The sequence below is a fragment of the Triticum aestivum genome, chromosome 5A (assembly GCF_018294505.1).
Source record: "Triticum aestivum cultivar Chinese Spring chromosome 5A, IWGSC CS RefSeq v2.1, whole genome shotgun sequence".
Classification (NCBI taxonomy): domain Eukaryota; kingdom Viridiplantae; phylum Streptophyta; class Magnoliopsida; order Poales; family Poaceae; genus Triticum; species Triticum aestivum.
Genome location: NC_057806.1, coordinates 506,699,824 through 506,713,013, shown reverse-complemented (window position 1 = coordinate 506,713,013; position 13,190 = coordinate 506,699,824). Strand labels below are relative to the sequence as shown.

The 13,190-nt window shown below is 44.4% G+C and overlaps 1 protein-coding gene across 1 annotated transcript; it reads right to left on the bottom strand.

The window, feature by feature from the left end:
- Nucleotides 1-840: 840 nt before the first annotated feature.
- LOC123104391 (protein farnesyltransferase/geranylgeranyltransferase type-1 subunit alpha) lies at nucleotides 841-12,955 on the bottom strand. Its single transcript, XM_044526226.1, has 5 exons — nucleotides 12,574-12,955; nucleotides 2,284-2,393; nucleotides 1,973-2,093; nucleotides 1,726-1,821; nucleotides 841-1,441 (listed from the first exon to the last, which is right to left on the bottom strand). Exons 1-5 carry the CDS (start codon nucleotides 12,817-12,819, stop codon nucleotides 1,016-1,018), a joined length of 999 nt encoding a protein of 332 aa, XP_044382161.1. The 5' UTR covers nucleotides 12,820-12,955; the 3' UTR covers nucleotides 841-1,015.
- Nucleotides 12,956-13,190: the final 235 nt, after the last annotated feature.

The window sequence follows — 13,190 nt, the reverse complement described above, 5'->3', positions numbered from 1 at the left end:
TTTGCAATACAAAATTAATATAATCAAATCCATCATGGAATATATGTTCCTTCCTATATGTTCATATTATATTTATTTGATGTTGTAAATCCTGATATTATTTAATTTAAATTTGGCCGAACTTTACGAATTTGACTTTAGAGAAATCTAATATGCATAGTAAAAAGAAAAGGAGGAAGTATATGGTGTAGTTCATGATAAGAGACAGAAAACCTAGTGAGACAAGGAAAAATCCGTCATTAAATTAACAAAAAAATCCCAAAAAGATGCTATAATCTTGGGAAAATGGAACCCGCCACCCAAACAAGTTCAAACAAATGTGTTTGAAACATAGGGAAACAAAATATAAACTGATAATAATGTGAGTACATGACTGAAAACATGTGCAGAGCATGATTCCGCCGGCCCAAATATAAGTCGTATTAGTTGTCTTCAAGTCAAACATAAGTTCGGCAGAAAAAAAGAGAAATACCAGCACTTACAATACCAAATAAATACACTACAAAAACAGGTGCATCTACTGATACTGATTGGGTATTGTAGGTGTTGATGTAAGTTCAAATTAAGACAAAACTAATATATATGACTCGTATTTTGGAAGGAGGGAATACATGATGATTTCATCGAGCACACATTGGTACAAAAACTAATAAGTTGATGATTGTGTACGTGCATTAGGTACAGATCACAACAACAGACTCAACTGTAAACAAGGCAAAGTGACTGAAGCAGATTTCAAGATTTTCACACCACCAGTGGCCGTTACTGTAACAATCTGCTCATTGGAGTTCGATTGGTTATTCTCATTCTGCTAACATTTTAATATCAGGCAGGAACATATTCACACAAGACATTGTTGGGCATGCTGTCATTGATTGATTTTTTCCCAGTAAAATCAATACAAATTTTGCTCCGCGCCAAGATCACAGGAAAGGTTTTTCATACAGTGCGTCAACCCCTTCGATTGAGTTTACATCATGCTGCTAAAACTATCTTCAGCTGAATTTTCAGATGTCTAAGAAGAAAGAGTGGTCTGGTACCATGACCAGTAGTTTATCCGCAGGGGATCACATTTCTGCAGGATTGAGCAGACAGCTACTGCAATATCAGCATGTCCCGTTTCAGGATCAGAGTTCTCCATTGCTTCGATGGTTCCTTTAAGTTCATCCGAAGGCTGCAAACCCATGCGAAGAAGATCAAGCAGGAAGCTCAAAGCAAATACGCATTGCCAATCCTTATTCAGGACCTTGAGGCAAGCATCAGAAATGCGATTATCAGCCACCAGCAAATTGTTATCATCCTTATATAAACCTCTGAGGTATCTCCAGGGGCTTTCATTCTGAGGGTTCACCATAATGGCCTCAACAGTGTAATCTACTTCTGAGTCGCACATTGCCGCAAGGCCCCCAAGAATTGGTGATCGTGTTACCACAAGGTATCTCTATTGCAACAACAACAAAAAACATACTTCAGTATAATTCTGAATATTTGGCCTTAATTCCTCGTCAGTAGAAAAAGGCACTCGCAAGGAAGAAGTTGGTTACCAGGTAAAACCAAAATCAACAAAAAGTTAATAAATCAAGAACAAGAATGGAGATTGCAAGGCTGTTTTGATGAAATTAAGGCACGATGATCCATGAAACTCTACCCATGGTGAAGAATCTGAAGTGAAATGACATATCATAAACACACAAGAAAGCATCCAAAGAAGGACAAGCAAATGACCTGATTCCAAGCTGAGTTATTGAAGACATCTTCCTCAAGAAGCTGGTTGCAGTACTGCAGTTCACTCTCCCATCCACCCAATGCTTGAAGAACCCACTGCAACAATTATAGCAAATCACTTAGATTATTATAACCAATATTCTCTTGGTACTACAATTGCTTAGTACAGCAGCCAAGCGAGAAGTAACAAGCTTAAAGGATACAAACATCCAACTTGTACTGAACATCAGAAGGAGGTAATGCATACCTGCCTATGGGACCAAGCATGGTAGTTTTTAGCATCCATAGCAAGTATCTTCCTTGTGAAGTCATGTTCACTATTTGCAGCATCTGGTCCTATTTTCTCAGCAAGCCATCTCTTGTGATGCCTGAGGGGAAAATATCCCTGGAGGGTTAGTTGGAATTTCACCACAGAGGAAGAAAAGAGTGAGTTTGAATTATGAAAGGATAAAAATATAAGCAAGTGGTAACTCATGCAGAACTCCACAGCCACCAAATAGGAGATTAGTTTCTTGTCAAACGCTTGATGTAATATTAAGCTTATTGCATGGGACTCACCAGACTTGGTAATTTTTTGGATTAGATTCAGCAATTTGGTCCACAAAATGCATTTCTAGCAATAAATCAGCATCCAGTGCCTCTAGAACAACGCGCCTGAAATGCCATACCTATCAAGCAGAAAAGCACCCACCAAGTTAACAAGAATAGCCACTAAAAGGATGGATGTGGATCCAAAGAAAATGCACCACGCTGGCTACAAAACAACGGCAAACTATACCGACAGAAAAATCAAACTCCAGCCACATTGCTCTGTCTTCCTACACTAAACTGGAAACCACAGAAATCGAATGGGCTAAACAGCGAGCCGGAACCCTCTTTCTAGAGTAGAGACTCCACTCTTACCTCTAAACAACGCCGCACCTACCTACTGCATGTTACACTAATTCGAAGCCTCGTCTACTAAACGTCACACTCAGCCATCCACCTACCTACTGCCTGTTACACTAATTTGAAGCCTCGTCTACTAAAAGCAAAGTTCTAAATAGCGCGAGATAGCACGCAATATCGGCGCTGTAGTGGCCAGGAAAGGGGCTGCGCTATGGTACGCTGCTAGAGTGCCTTCGCGCGCTAATAGTGTCGCTAAGAGTTATTTAGCGCTAAATTTCTGCATAGAAATAGCATTACCATCCCGCTTCGATCCAAAAAATTTAGCCCAAAATTGAAAGAGCCAAGTGGGCTAAAGCCCCAAAGTCGTTCCCGATAACCCCCTCCTCCCGTGGATCGAATCGAACCCTACCTCATTCCCCCCGTTCTTTGAAGCGAATGGCGGCGCCACTGGCGATGGGCGATGGCCACCGGCTGCGGACGCCGACGGCGCCCTGAGCAGCTCCCGGCTTCCCCTTCTCCCGGCCTCCCTTCCCCAGGTCGTCTGCATCCCCTCCCCCAAGTCGCCGGGCTCCTCTTCCTTAGATCGCCGCCGGACTCGACTCAGATCGCCGGCCTTGCCCAGGGCGCCGCCGGACTCTCCCACGGCCCTGCTGCATCAACTCCACTACTTCATCAATCATCATCCAGATCCGGCCTCTACTACCACCATGATCTCGCAAACAGATGGTAAGCTTTGGCAGTATGGGTTGATGTATGGATTGCAAATTTGTAGTGCACCACTAGGCGCTGTTACACCATCTCCTTTCAGTCAGCCTAAGATTTATTGACATCTAGTAAATCAAACTTCTTGATGCAGCACATGTCTTAATGCATAGTAGTTACCATGGTTTGTTTCAGGTCATTGAACATTAGTGCAGCCATGTGTCATTTTTTAGAAGGCAGTGTATCGTAAGCCTAGTTTATCGTTTTGCAAGGCACTACACACACACACACACCAGATTGATGTGAGCAAGGGTAGACCATTGTAGCAAGGCTAGTTTATTTGCTCAAAGCTCTGTCTTAAATTCTTCACTTCATAATTGACACGCAGATTGATGAATTGTACTACTGTCATGGAGTGGTGTATTGTAAGTGAGCAACTAGTGGTTAAGTGTTGCTTCCGTAACTAATTTTATTTCCTGTCAGTATCTAATTTATTTATTTTTGTATAGGTGTGGGTGGCTCAAGCGCTGCTTCCGTAACAGCACCTCCACCCGCTCAAGGTGTAGACTCAGATGATCCTGCGTGGAAGTATTGCGCTCTTGTAGATGTGAACAAGAAGCATTGGCTGAAGTGCAATTATTGTGACAAGATATGCACATCTGGTGTTACAAGGATAAAGTTTCACCTTCCAACCATCAAGAATTGTGGTGTCACAGGATGCCCGAAGGTTCCTAATGATGTCAGGCTGGAGATGGTAGCTTTGCTCCTAAAGAGTGCTGAGCTTAAGATCGAGGGATTGGAGGCGGTCAGAACTAGTGTTGACTTAGATCACTCAGATGGAGAAAACCAAATGGATGAAAATGATGGCAATCAGGTTGTGGTGTTGAGGTCAAAACCAAACACAAGCAGCTCAAGGGGTGGCCCTATGGACAAATTCTGCAAGCCTAGTATCGAAGAAAGTGTTAACAGGAATCAAAAAAGTAATTGTGAAACCCAAAAGGTTTAATCAAAGGTGTCCACTCAGAAAAGAGAAGAGAGGAGGAATAGAGCTTGTGAGTATATATGACGAATTTTCTATGAAGCTAGCATCCCATATAACACTGCCACACTTCCTAGCTTTCTGCTTATGCTTGAGGCCATCGGAGATTTCGGCAATGACTTGGATGGGCCTAGTGCATATGAGATGAGTGGACCGTTCTTGCAGAAAAGGAAGAAGATGTTGGATTTATTCAAATACCATAAGCAAGCATGGGAGCACACGGGGCGTACTGTAATGACAGATGCATGGACAGATAGGAAAGGCAGGGGAGTAATTAACCTTGTTGTTCATAGTGTTCAAGGACCCTTGTTTTTGAATTCAGTTGATTGCTCATCTGTAAAAAAAAATGGCAAATATATTTTTGACCTTGTTGATGATTGCATTGAAGATATAGGGGCAGAAAAGGTTATTCAAGTGGTGACCGACAATGCTAGTGTCAATGTAGCAGCAGCAAGTCTAATGAAAGCAAAGAGACCTTCCATTTTTTGGAATAGCTCATTCTATTGATCTCATGTTGGAGGTTACAGGGAAGCTTGGATCGGTTGACAAAATAATTGCCCAAGCAAGGCAAGTAACTGTGTTCTTATATGCTCACACAAGGGTGTTAGCTTTGATGAGAAAACACTTGGGAAAGACTTGGTGCGCTCAGGCATTACTAGATTTGCCACGGCTTATCTCAATCTCAAAAGCTTGCAAGACAACAAGAGGGAAATGCTTAAACTATTCAGATCAGATGAGCTACATGAAATGGGTTACTTAGAGAAGGACAAGGGGAAGATAACTCACAAAGTGGTTAACATTGCTGTCAACTACTTTGAGCCAATGGCCAATGTGCTGAGAAGAATGGATAGCGATGTGCCAGCTATGGGATTCCTCCATGGTTGTATGTTGGATGCAAAAAAAGAAATTTCAGTGCTGTTTGATAATGATGAGAGTCGCTTCAAATGCGTTATTGATATCATTGACAAGAGATGGGATAGCAAACTCAAGTAGCCGCTACATTTGGCTGGATACTTTCTGAACCCCTTCTATTATTATCTGTTGGGCTGTGTCTTATCTGTATTTCAGTGTGTGTGTGTGTGTGTGTGTGCGCGCTTATGGCCCATGTGGCCCATGTGTCCCATGTGGCCCATGTAACCCTGCAGCCTATATATGTGCTGCCCCCTTGTACAGGAAACCCTAACTCCAATAGAATACAATACCAGGCCATCTTTCTATCCCAGCCGCCACCCCTCTCTCCCCTGATTCTACATGGTGTCAGAGCTTGGGTTCCCAATCCCAGCAGTGGTGATGGTGGTTGGCTGGTTGTGCTTGCTGGCGATTGTCTGAGAGGAGAAGGCTTGTGTGGAAGAAGGAGAGGTGGAATCCCAAATCTGAGGGGAGGAGGTAGTAGAGAGGTGAAAGTGGGGAGCAGTGGTTGCTGGAGGTTGCTAGTGGTGTGATTCAAGATTGGAAAGATGGGGGACAACCAGGGGTTGGTAAAGGTGTTGGAGAAGCTAGCTGAGCTCATCACTGTCAAGGCAGAGGGTGTGGCTTCCCCAGGTGCGCTTGTTCCTCAGCCTGAGGTGATACAGAAAATAGAACTGATGCCAAATGAAATCAAGATGGAAGGGGTCACAAACTACCTAAGCTGGTCCAGAAGGGCATTGCTAATATTGAGGACAAAGGGGCTGGAAGGCTATGTCAGAGGGGAAGTAGATGAACCGGCGAACAGGGCAAGTGAAGAGTGGAAGAAGTGGAGTGTCATTGACTCTCTGGTGGTGGCATGGCTGCTGAACTCCTTGACCCCATCCATTGCAGTAGCCGTGGAGACTCTTCCCCATGCAGCAGAGGTATGGAAAACCCTGGAAACATTGTACTCCGGGAAAGGGAACATAATGCTTATGGCGCAGATTGAGGATAGAGTAAATGAGCTAAAACAAGGGGATAAGTCGGTGATGGAGTATGTAGCAGAATTGCAGCATTTGTGGGCTGACTTAGACCACTATGATCCACTGGAGTTACCACATTCAGAATGTATAGTTGCTACTAAGAAGTGGGTAGAGCGTAGGAGAGTGATGAAATTCTTGAAGGGACTTAGCTCAGAATTTGAAGGAAGGCGTGCTGGGTTGTTTCATCAGCCAAAGCTCCCCTCGCTTGAGGAGGCAGTTGCAGCAATGGCACAGGAGGAGGTCAGGTTGAAGTTGACCAGGACTGGAGAAGCGAATGCATCTCGCTCAGCATTTACTGTGTCTGAATGGAAGGAGACAAGAGAGTGCTTCAACTGTGGAGAGAAAGGTCACATAAGCATCAATTGCACAGCACAACGCAGAGAAATACGTGGTAGGGGAAGAGGTTACAGCCGAGGTGGATACCGGGGAGTTAGAGGCAGAGGTAACTCGAGGGGTTCGAATTATTCCAGTGGCTTCAAAGCAAACTTGGCTAACTTGGCAACGCAAGAAGAAGGGACGTCAACAACCTCTCAAGGGGAGTCGAAGAGTAGAAGCCAGGAGGACAACACCTTCGGGAACTTTGCCCACTTTGTCTACACAGGGGAAGGTAACTTTGCAAATGCATCTATATCCACACATGATTTCCTTCCAGATTGGATATTAGATTCTGGAGCATCCAAGCATGTTGCGGGTACCTCAACTGAGTTTGAATCATATACTCAGTACCCAATTACACATTGTGAAACAATACAAACTGCTGATGGCACCTCACAACCGATTAAAGGAGTTGGATCAGTTCAATGTACACCCACTATTAAATTATCTGATGTATTACATGTTCCAGCTTTTCCTGTGAACTTGCTTTCTCTAAGTGCTTTGATTGATCAGATAGATTGCCGAATAACTCTTGATAAGAAAATATGTTTGATTCAGGAGAGGATGACTGGAAGGAAACTTGGGACAGGAACCAGGCGTAGTGGATTGTGGTATATGGATCGTGATGTGTCTAGGTCTGGTGCTAGTCCTATTTTGGCTGTACTAGTTGGAGTAAGTGAGACAATGGCGATGATCCATCACTGTCGCATGGGGCATATGGCTTTTGATAAGATGAGTAAGATGTTTCCTGATGTAATGCGTGGAGTAGACAAGAGTAAGCTTGTGTGTGATGCATGTGAATATGCAAAGCACGCAAGAATCTCATATTTGAGTAAGGGGCTAAGGAGTATATCCCCGTTTATGCTGATTCACTCTGATGTGTGGACATGTCCTGTTGTTTCTGTTAGTGGAATGAAATATTTTGTGACACTTATAGACTGCCACACTCGCATGACTTGGGTGTACCTCATGCGACATAAAGATGAGGTATTCCAATGTTTTCAGGAGTTTTATGCCTATGTGCGGAACCAATTCAATGTGCAGGTGCAGGTGATCAGATCTGACAATGGAACTGAATATGTAAACAAGCAATTTGGAGGTTTCCTGTCAGCACAAGGCATAATGCACCAAACATCATGTCCAGATACCCCTGCTCAGAATGGTGTTGCAGAAAGGAAAACCGACACATTTTAGAAGTGGCTCGATCACTTATGTTCACCATGAATGTGCCAAAATTCTTGTGGAGTGAAGCTGTCATGACTGCAACGTTCCTGATCAACCGGATGCCTTCAAAAATGCTTGGTATGAAGTCCCCATGTGAGATGCTATTTGGGGAGAACAAATTCTCAGTTCCTCCGAAGTTATTTGGGTGCACCTGCTTCGTTAGAGATCACAGACCAGCAGTGGGAAAGCTGGATCCACGAGCTGTAAAATGCATATTTGTTGAATATCCTACAGGGCAGCGAGGCTATAAGTGTTGGAGTCCTGCTGAAAGGCGCACATTTGTAAGTATGGATGTCACCTTTCGAGAATCTGAGCCTTTCTATGGTGAGAAGACAGATCTCAGCACTTTATTCGAAGAACTTGACCACTCACAATCTATGCAGGGTGGTCAAGAGGGGGAGTGCAACTTGAGTGGTGAGTGCAGCACCAATGGCGACAAGGAGCAGCCAATACCAACCCCGAAAATAGTGGGATCCTTCATTCCAGTTGTAGTTGATGGGGCTGAACAGCAGAGGTGGCAGAGACCAAATGAGGAAAGGAATCCTCAGGTGTATACAAGAAGGAAGAGAGTTGTGGAGGAACAAGTGCATGAGGAGCAGTCAAAAGAAACTATGGAACAGGGGGAGCAGTCAGAAGAAACTCAAGCGACAGGAAGCTCATCTGAAGTGGATCATATGAAAATTCAAGTACTGAAGAAGCATCACCTAACCTGCCAATTGCTCTCAAGAAGGAAGTAGCAAGGAAAACTTTGAGCAAGGGCAATCTTGAGCATGACATCAGTAATTATGTCACCTATGAAGCCCTATCACCTTCATTTAGAGCATTTGTCGCATCACTTCAAGCCGTGATTGTTCCTAAAGACTGGAAAGAAGCAAGACAAGATCCAAAGTGGTGTGAAGCCATGAGGGAAGAGTTGGAGGCCCTGAGAAAGAACAAAACATGGGAGCTAGCGAATCTTCCATATGGGAAGAAGGCAGTCAGTTGTAAGTGGATCTTCACAGTGAAGCAGAATCCTGAGGGTAAGGTTGAGCGTTACAAGGCAAGACTGGTAGCCAGAGGGTACAGCCAAACGTATGGTATTGATTATGACGAAACATTCGCCCCAGTTGCAAAGATGAATACAGTGAGGATTCTAATCTCATGTGCAGCTAACTTTGGATGGCCACTACACCAACTTGATGTAAAAAATGCCTTTTTACATGGAGGTCTACAAGAGGAAGTCTACATGGAAATTCCTCCTGGACTTTCTACACCTGGGACTGTTGGGAAGGTTTGTAGATTGAGAAAATCTCTCTATGGTTTGAAGCAATCGCCAAGGGCTTGGTTTGACCGGTTCAGGCAAGCAGTTTGCAGTATGGAGTATAAACAATGCAATGGAGATCACACTGTTTTCTATAAACATTCCAAGCAACAGATTACTATTCTTGCAGTATATGTGGATGACATCATAATAACGGGAGACAATGAAGAGGAGATTGGAAGACTAAAGAAATGCCTAGGCAAAGCATTTGAAGTTAAGGATCTTGGTCAGCTAAAATATTTCCTGGGTATCGAAGTTGCAAGATCAAAGAGGGGAATAGCCCTGTCTCAGCGGAAGTATACCTTAGAGCTCCTAAGTGATATGGGAATGCTTGGATGTAGAGCAGCCCCAACTCCCATTGAACAAAATCACAAATTGACAGCACAGATGGGTGAACAAGTTAACAAAGCAAAATATCAACAATTGGTTGGCAAACTTCTGTACTTGTGTCACACTAGACCAGATATTACATATGCAGTAAGTGTAGTAAGTAGATATATGCATGACCCCAGAAGTGGACACCTTGATGCAGTCTATAGAATCATGAGGAATCTAAAGGGCAGCCCTGGTATGGGACTCTGGTTCAAGAGTAATGGCCATTTGAATGTTGACGGTTATAGCGATGCTGATTGGGCTAGCTGTCTTGATGATAGACGATCAACCTCTGGCTATTGTGTGTTTGTTGGTGGAAATTTGGTATCATGGAGAAGCAAAAAACAACCGGTGGTGTCAAAATCAACTGCAGAAGCTGAGTATAGGGCAATGTCTCAAGGGCTGAGTGAGATGTTATGGGTAAGAGGCCTTCTGCTTGAGCTGAAAGTGCTCAGACAAGATCCTCTGAATGTGTGGTGTGACAACAAATCTGCAATCAGCATTGCTAATAATCCAGTGCAACATGACAGAACAAAACATGTGGAGATAGACAGATTCTTTATCAAAGAGAAACTGGATGCAGGAATCATCAAGATAACTCATGTGAGCTCTGGACAACAAGTCGCCGATTGTCTGACAAAAGGTTTGGGAACCAGGGAGAGCAATCTTGCTTGTGACAAGATGGGCATGATAGATATCTATCATCCCTCTTGAGGGGGAGTGTTGGGCTGTGTCTTATCTGTATTTCAGTGTGTGTGTGTGTGCGCGCGCTTATGGCCCATGTGGCCCATGTGTCCCATGTGGCCCATGTAACCCTGCAGCCTATATATGTGCTGCCCCCTTGTACAGGAAACCCTAACTCCAATAGAATACAATACCAGGCCATCTTTCTATCCCAGCCGCCACCCCTCTCTCCCCTGATTCTACATTATCCAAACAAAACTGCAATCGAGAACGATGGATCATTTAGAGCAGTCGTGATCCATTGCATTACAAAGTTGGTTCAAGATCAAAAAACTCAAGAAGAGACTATTGATGAACTCGACAAATACCAAGAGGAGGATTCCTTTGGAATGGACATTGCCGTACGGCAGAGAAGAAGGAAAACCTTTGATCCATGTAAAGCGTTGTTGCTGAAATCTTGTGATGTTATTTAATATCACTTTCTTTGTTCTCCTTCTTATACTTCTCTAACTAATAATCTATTGATGTCTTAAAACAGCTAAATGGTGGTTGAATTATGGCACATGTGCACTCAAGTTGAAGAAGATTGCAATGAAAATTCTCACGTTGACATACAGCTCCTCAGCTTGTGAGAGAAACTGGTCAGCATTTGAAGAAGTAAGAACTGCAACTACAAAATATAGTTCATTTCTCTTCTCACATTGATACCATGTGTTCCATACTTGATTTTCTTCCACCTACACAGGTTCATAAAAAGAAGCGCAGCAGGCTATTCCATGATAGGATGAGTGATCTTGTCTTTATCAAGTTCAACTCTAGGATGAAACATCTGAAAGAGAACAAGCGTAGAGATCCAATAGAGAAGACAATCATGGATGTTCTCGAGGATGAAGACAATGAGTTCATCACCGGGATTGTTCCCAATGACAATGTTGATGAACATGTTGGCAATGAAGATCAAGCCCAACAAGAGAGAGCTTCGACATCACAAGCACAAAGAAAAAAGAAGATGGGGCCTACTGCACCCCCTAAAAAGAAGAGGAAGAAGAGCATCCATTCTCTCCTTAATAGCATCGATGAAGAAGCTATCCTTTCCGCCTCTTCCAATTCTTCTTCGGAATCAGAAGATGAGTATCCCTCTGCCCTAGCTGACTCAGATTAATTGCATGGATGCCAACCAAATCACTTATGTTATGTGTGCAAGTGTGACTTGTCAAGTTAGTTCTTAGTTGGTTGAACTTCTGTTGCTTCGGCGGGAAGCCAAACTTTGCTTTGATTTGTTATGTAATGACTTGCTGGATGTTGACTTGATGGCTTTGTTATGTAATGCCAAACTTATGAACCATGTCCTGCATTTTGAATTTGTGATGTGGTGCTAACTTGTTATATACTTGTATGTAGCTGTTCTTTGCTTTGCATTATGATTTATGCCTTCCTGGTTGCTGCTATAGTGTAGTGTATGATATTCTTCTACTGATTTGGCTGGATGCTAACTGATTTGCTGGTTGCTGCTATAGTGTGCGGTCAATTGTCAAGTATATATTAATTTCATGCCTGATTATATGTTTATTTTTTCCCAAATGATAAGTGCCACACGTGTGGCACGAAGTAACACCGCCCTGACGTTTTTACACTAAAGTTGCCATTCGAGAAAAAAATACAAACCCATGCTCCACAACTAAAGTTGCCATCCTCTTGTAACTAAAGTTGCCATCAAAAAACGTCAGGGCAGAATTGCTTTGGGGCACTTATCAGGGTCCTATTTTTTTTATTAATTTAGCTGAAACGCTAAATGGGGCATGGCACGCTATAGCTGCGCTATGCGCTATAGCATTTCACACACTTTAGCCGAGCCGATGCTAAGAAGCTTAGCGCGCTATTTAAAAGTTTGACTAAATGCCATGGGTCACAACTATACTGGATCAGGACCTCAGCGTACACAGTTGAAGCAATTCCTGAACAATTGAAACTCCACGGCACAGTTCCATGGTTCCAGTCCACAACGGTTCCTCCGTCTTACCTACACTAAATCAGGGGCCACAGTAATCGAAGGGCTAAACAGCAAGCCGGATCCCTCTTTCAAGAGCAGGGACTCCACCGTTATCTCTTAAGACAAGGTCGCAATGACGATGGCATTGCTGGAGCGGCCTCCACGTCACACTCAGCTATCCGCCACTACCTACTGCCCTTGCACTGATCTGAAGCCTCCTCTACTAAAAGCCATGGGTCACAGTTACACTGGATCGGGACCTAAGCAAAGCAGCTGAAGCAATTCCCAAACAACTGAACATCCACGGAAGGCGAGAGCAGGCAGGGGCAGTGAATAGCCTTACAGTGTAGTTGCCGGGGTTGAGGTGGATGGCGTCGGCGGTGAGGCGGAGGGCGCGGGGGCTGCGCTCGCCGGCGGCGTAGAGGGCGCGGAAGTAGTCCATGACCTCGCGGAAGTCGCCGCGGTAAGCGATGGAGACGACGGGGCAGGGCCCGTCGGCCTGCGGCAGCGGCGCCACGTCCGCCAGCTCCGGGCGCCGGCTCGGCGGCACCCACTGCTCCTCCCCCTCCTCCCCCGACGACGACCCCATGGACGCTCTGCTCTGCTCTGCTCTCGCGCGCGCGTGCGAGATGGAGATCTAGGTTTTCTCCTCTCTCTCTGCTTTTTTTTTCGTTCGTGGGGGTACTATGCGGTGGACGTCACAGCGAATCCAAAGTTTTCCGTGCGTGCCCGGAATCGGATGCTCTTCGGCTTTTTGGCCGTGGGGAAGTTTTCCGGTTTGGGTAGACTGGCTCGGAGCTGCAACAACAGAAGCAATTTTCCCGGTCTGGGATGCTCAAGAGTATCACGAGCCCGCACACGTCAGCACAACCCAAGCCAAACATTCGTGCGAGCGCCCCACTGATCACACGTTCCAAACCACCAAAAAACCGGCACGGCACAAATTCAAGAATCTCTATG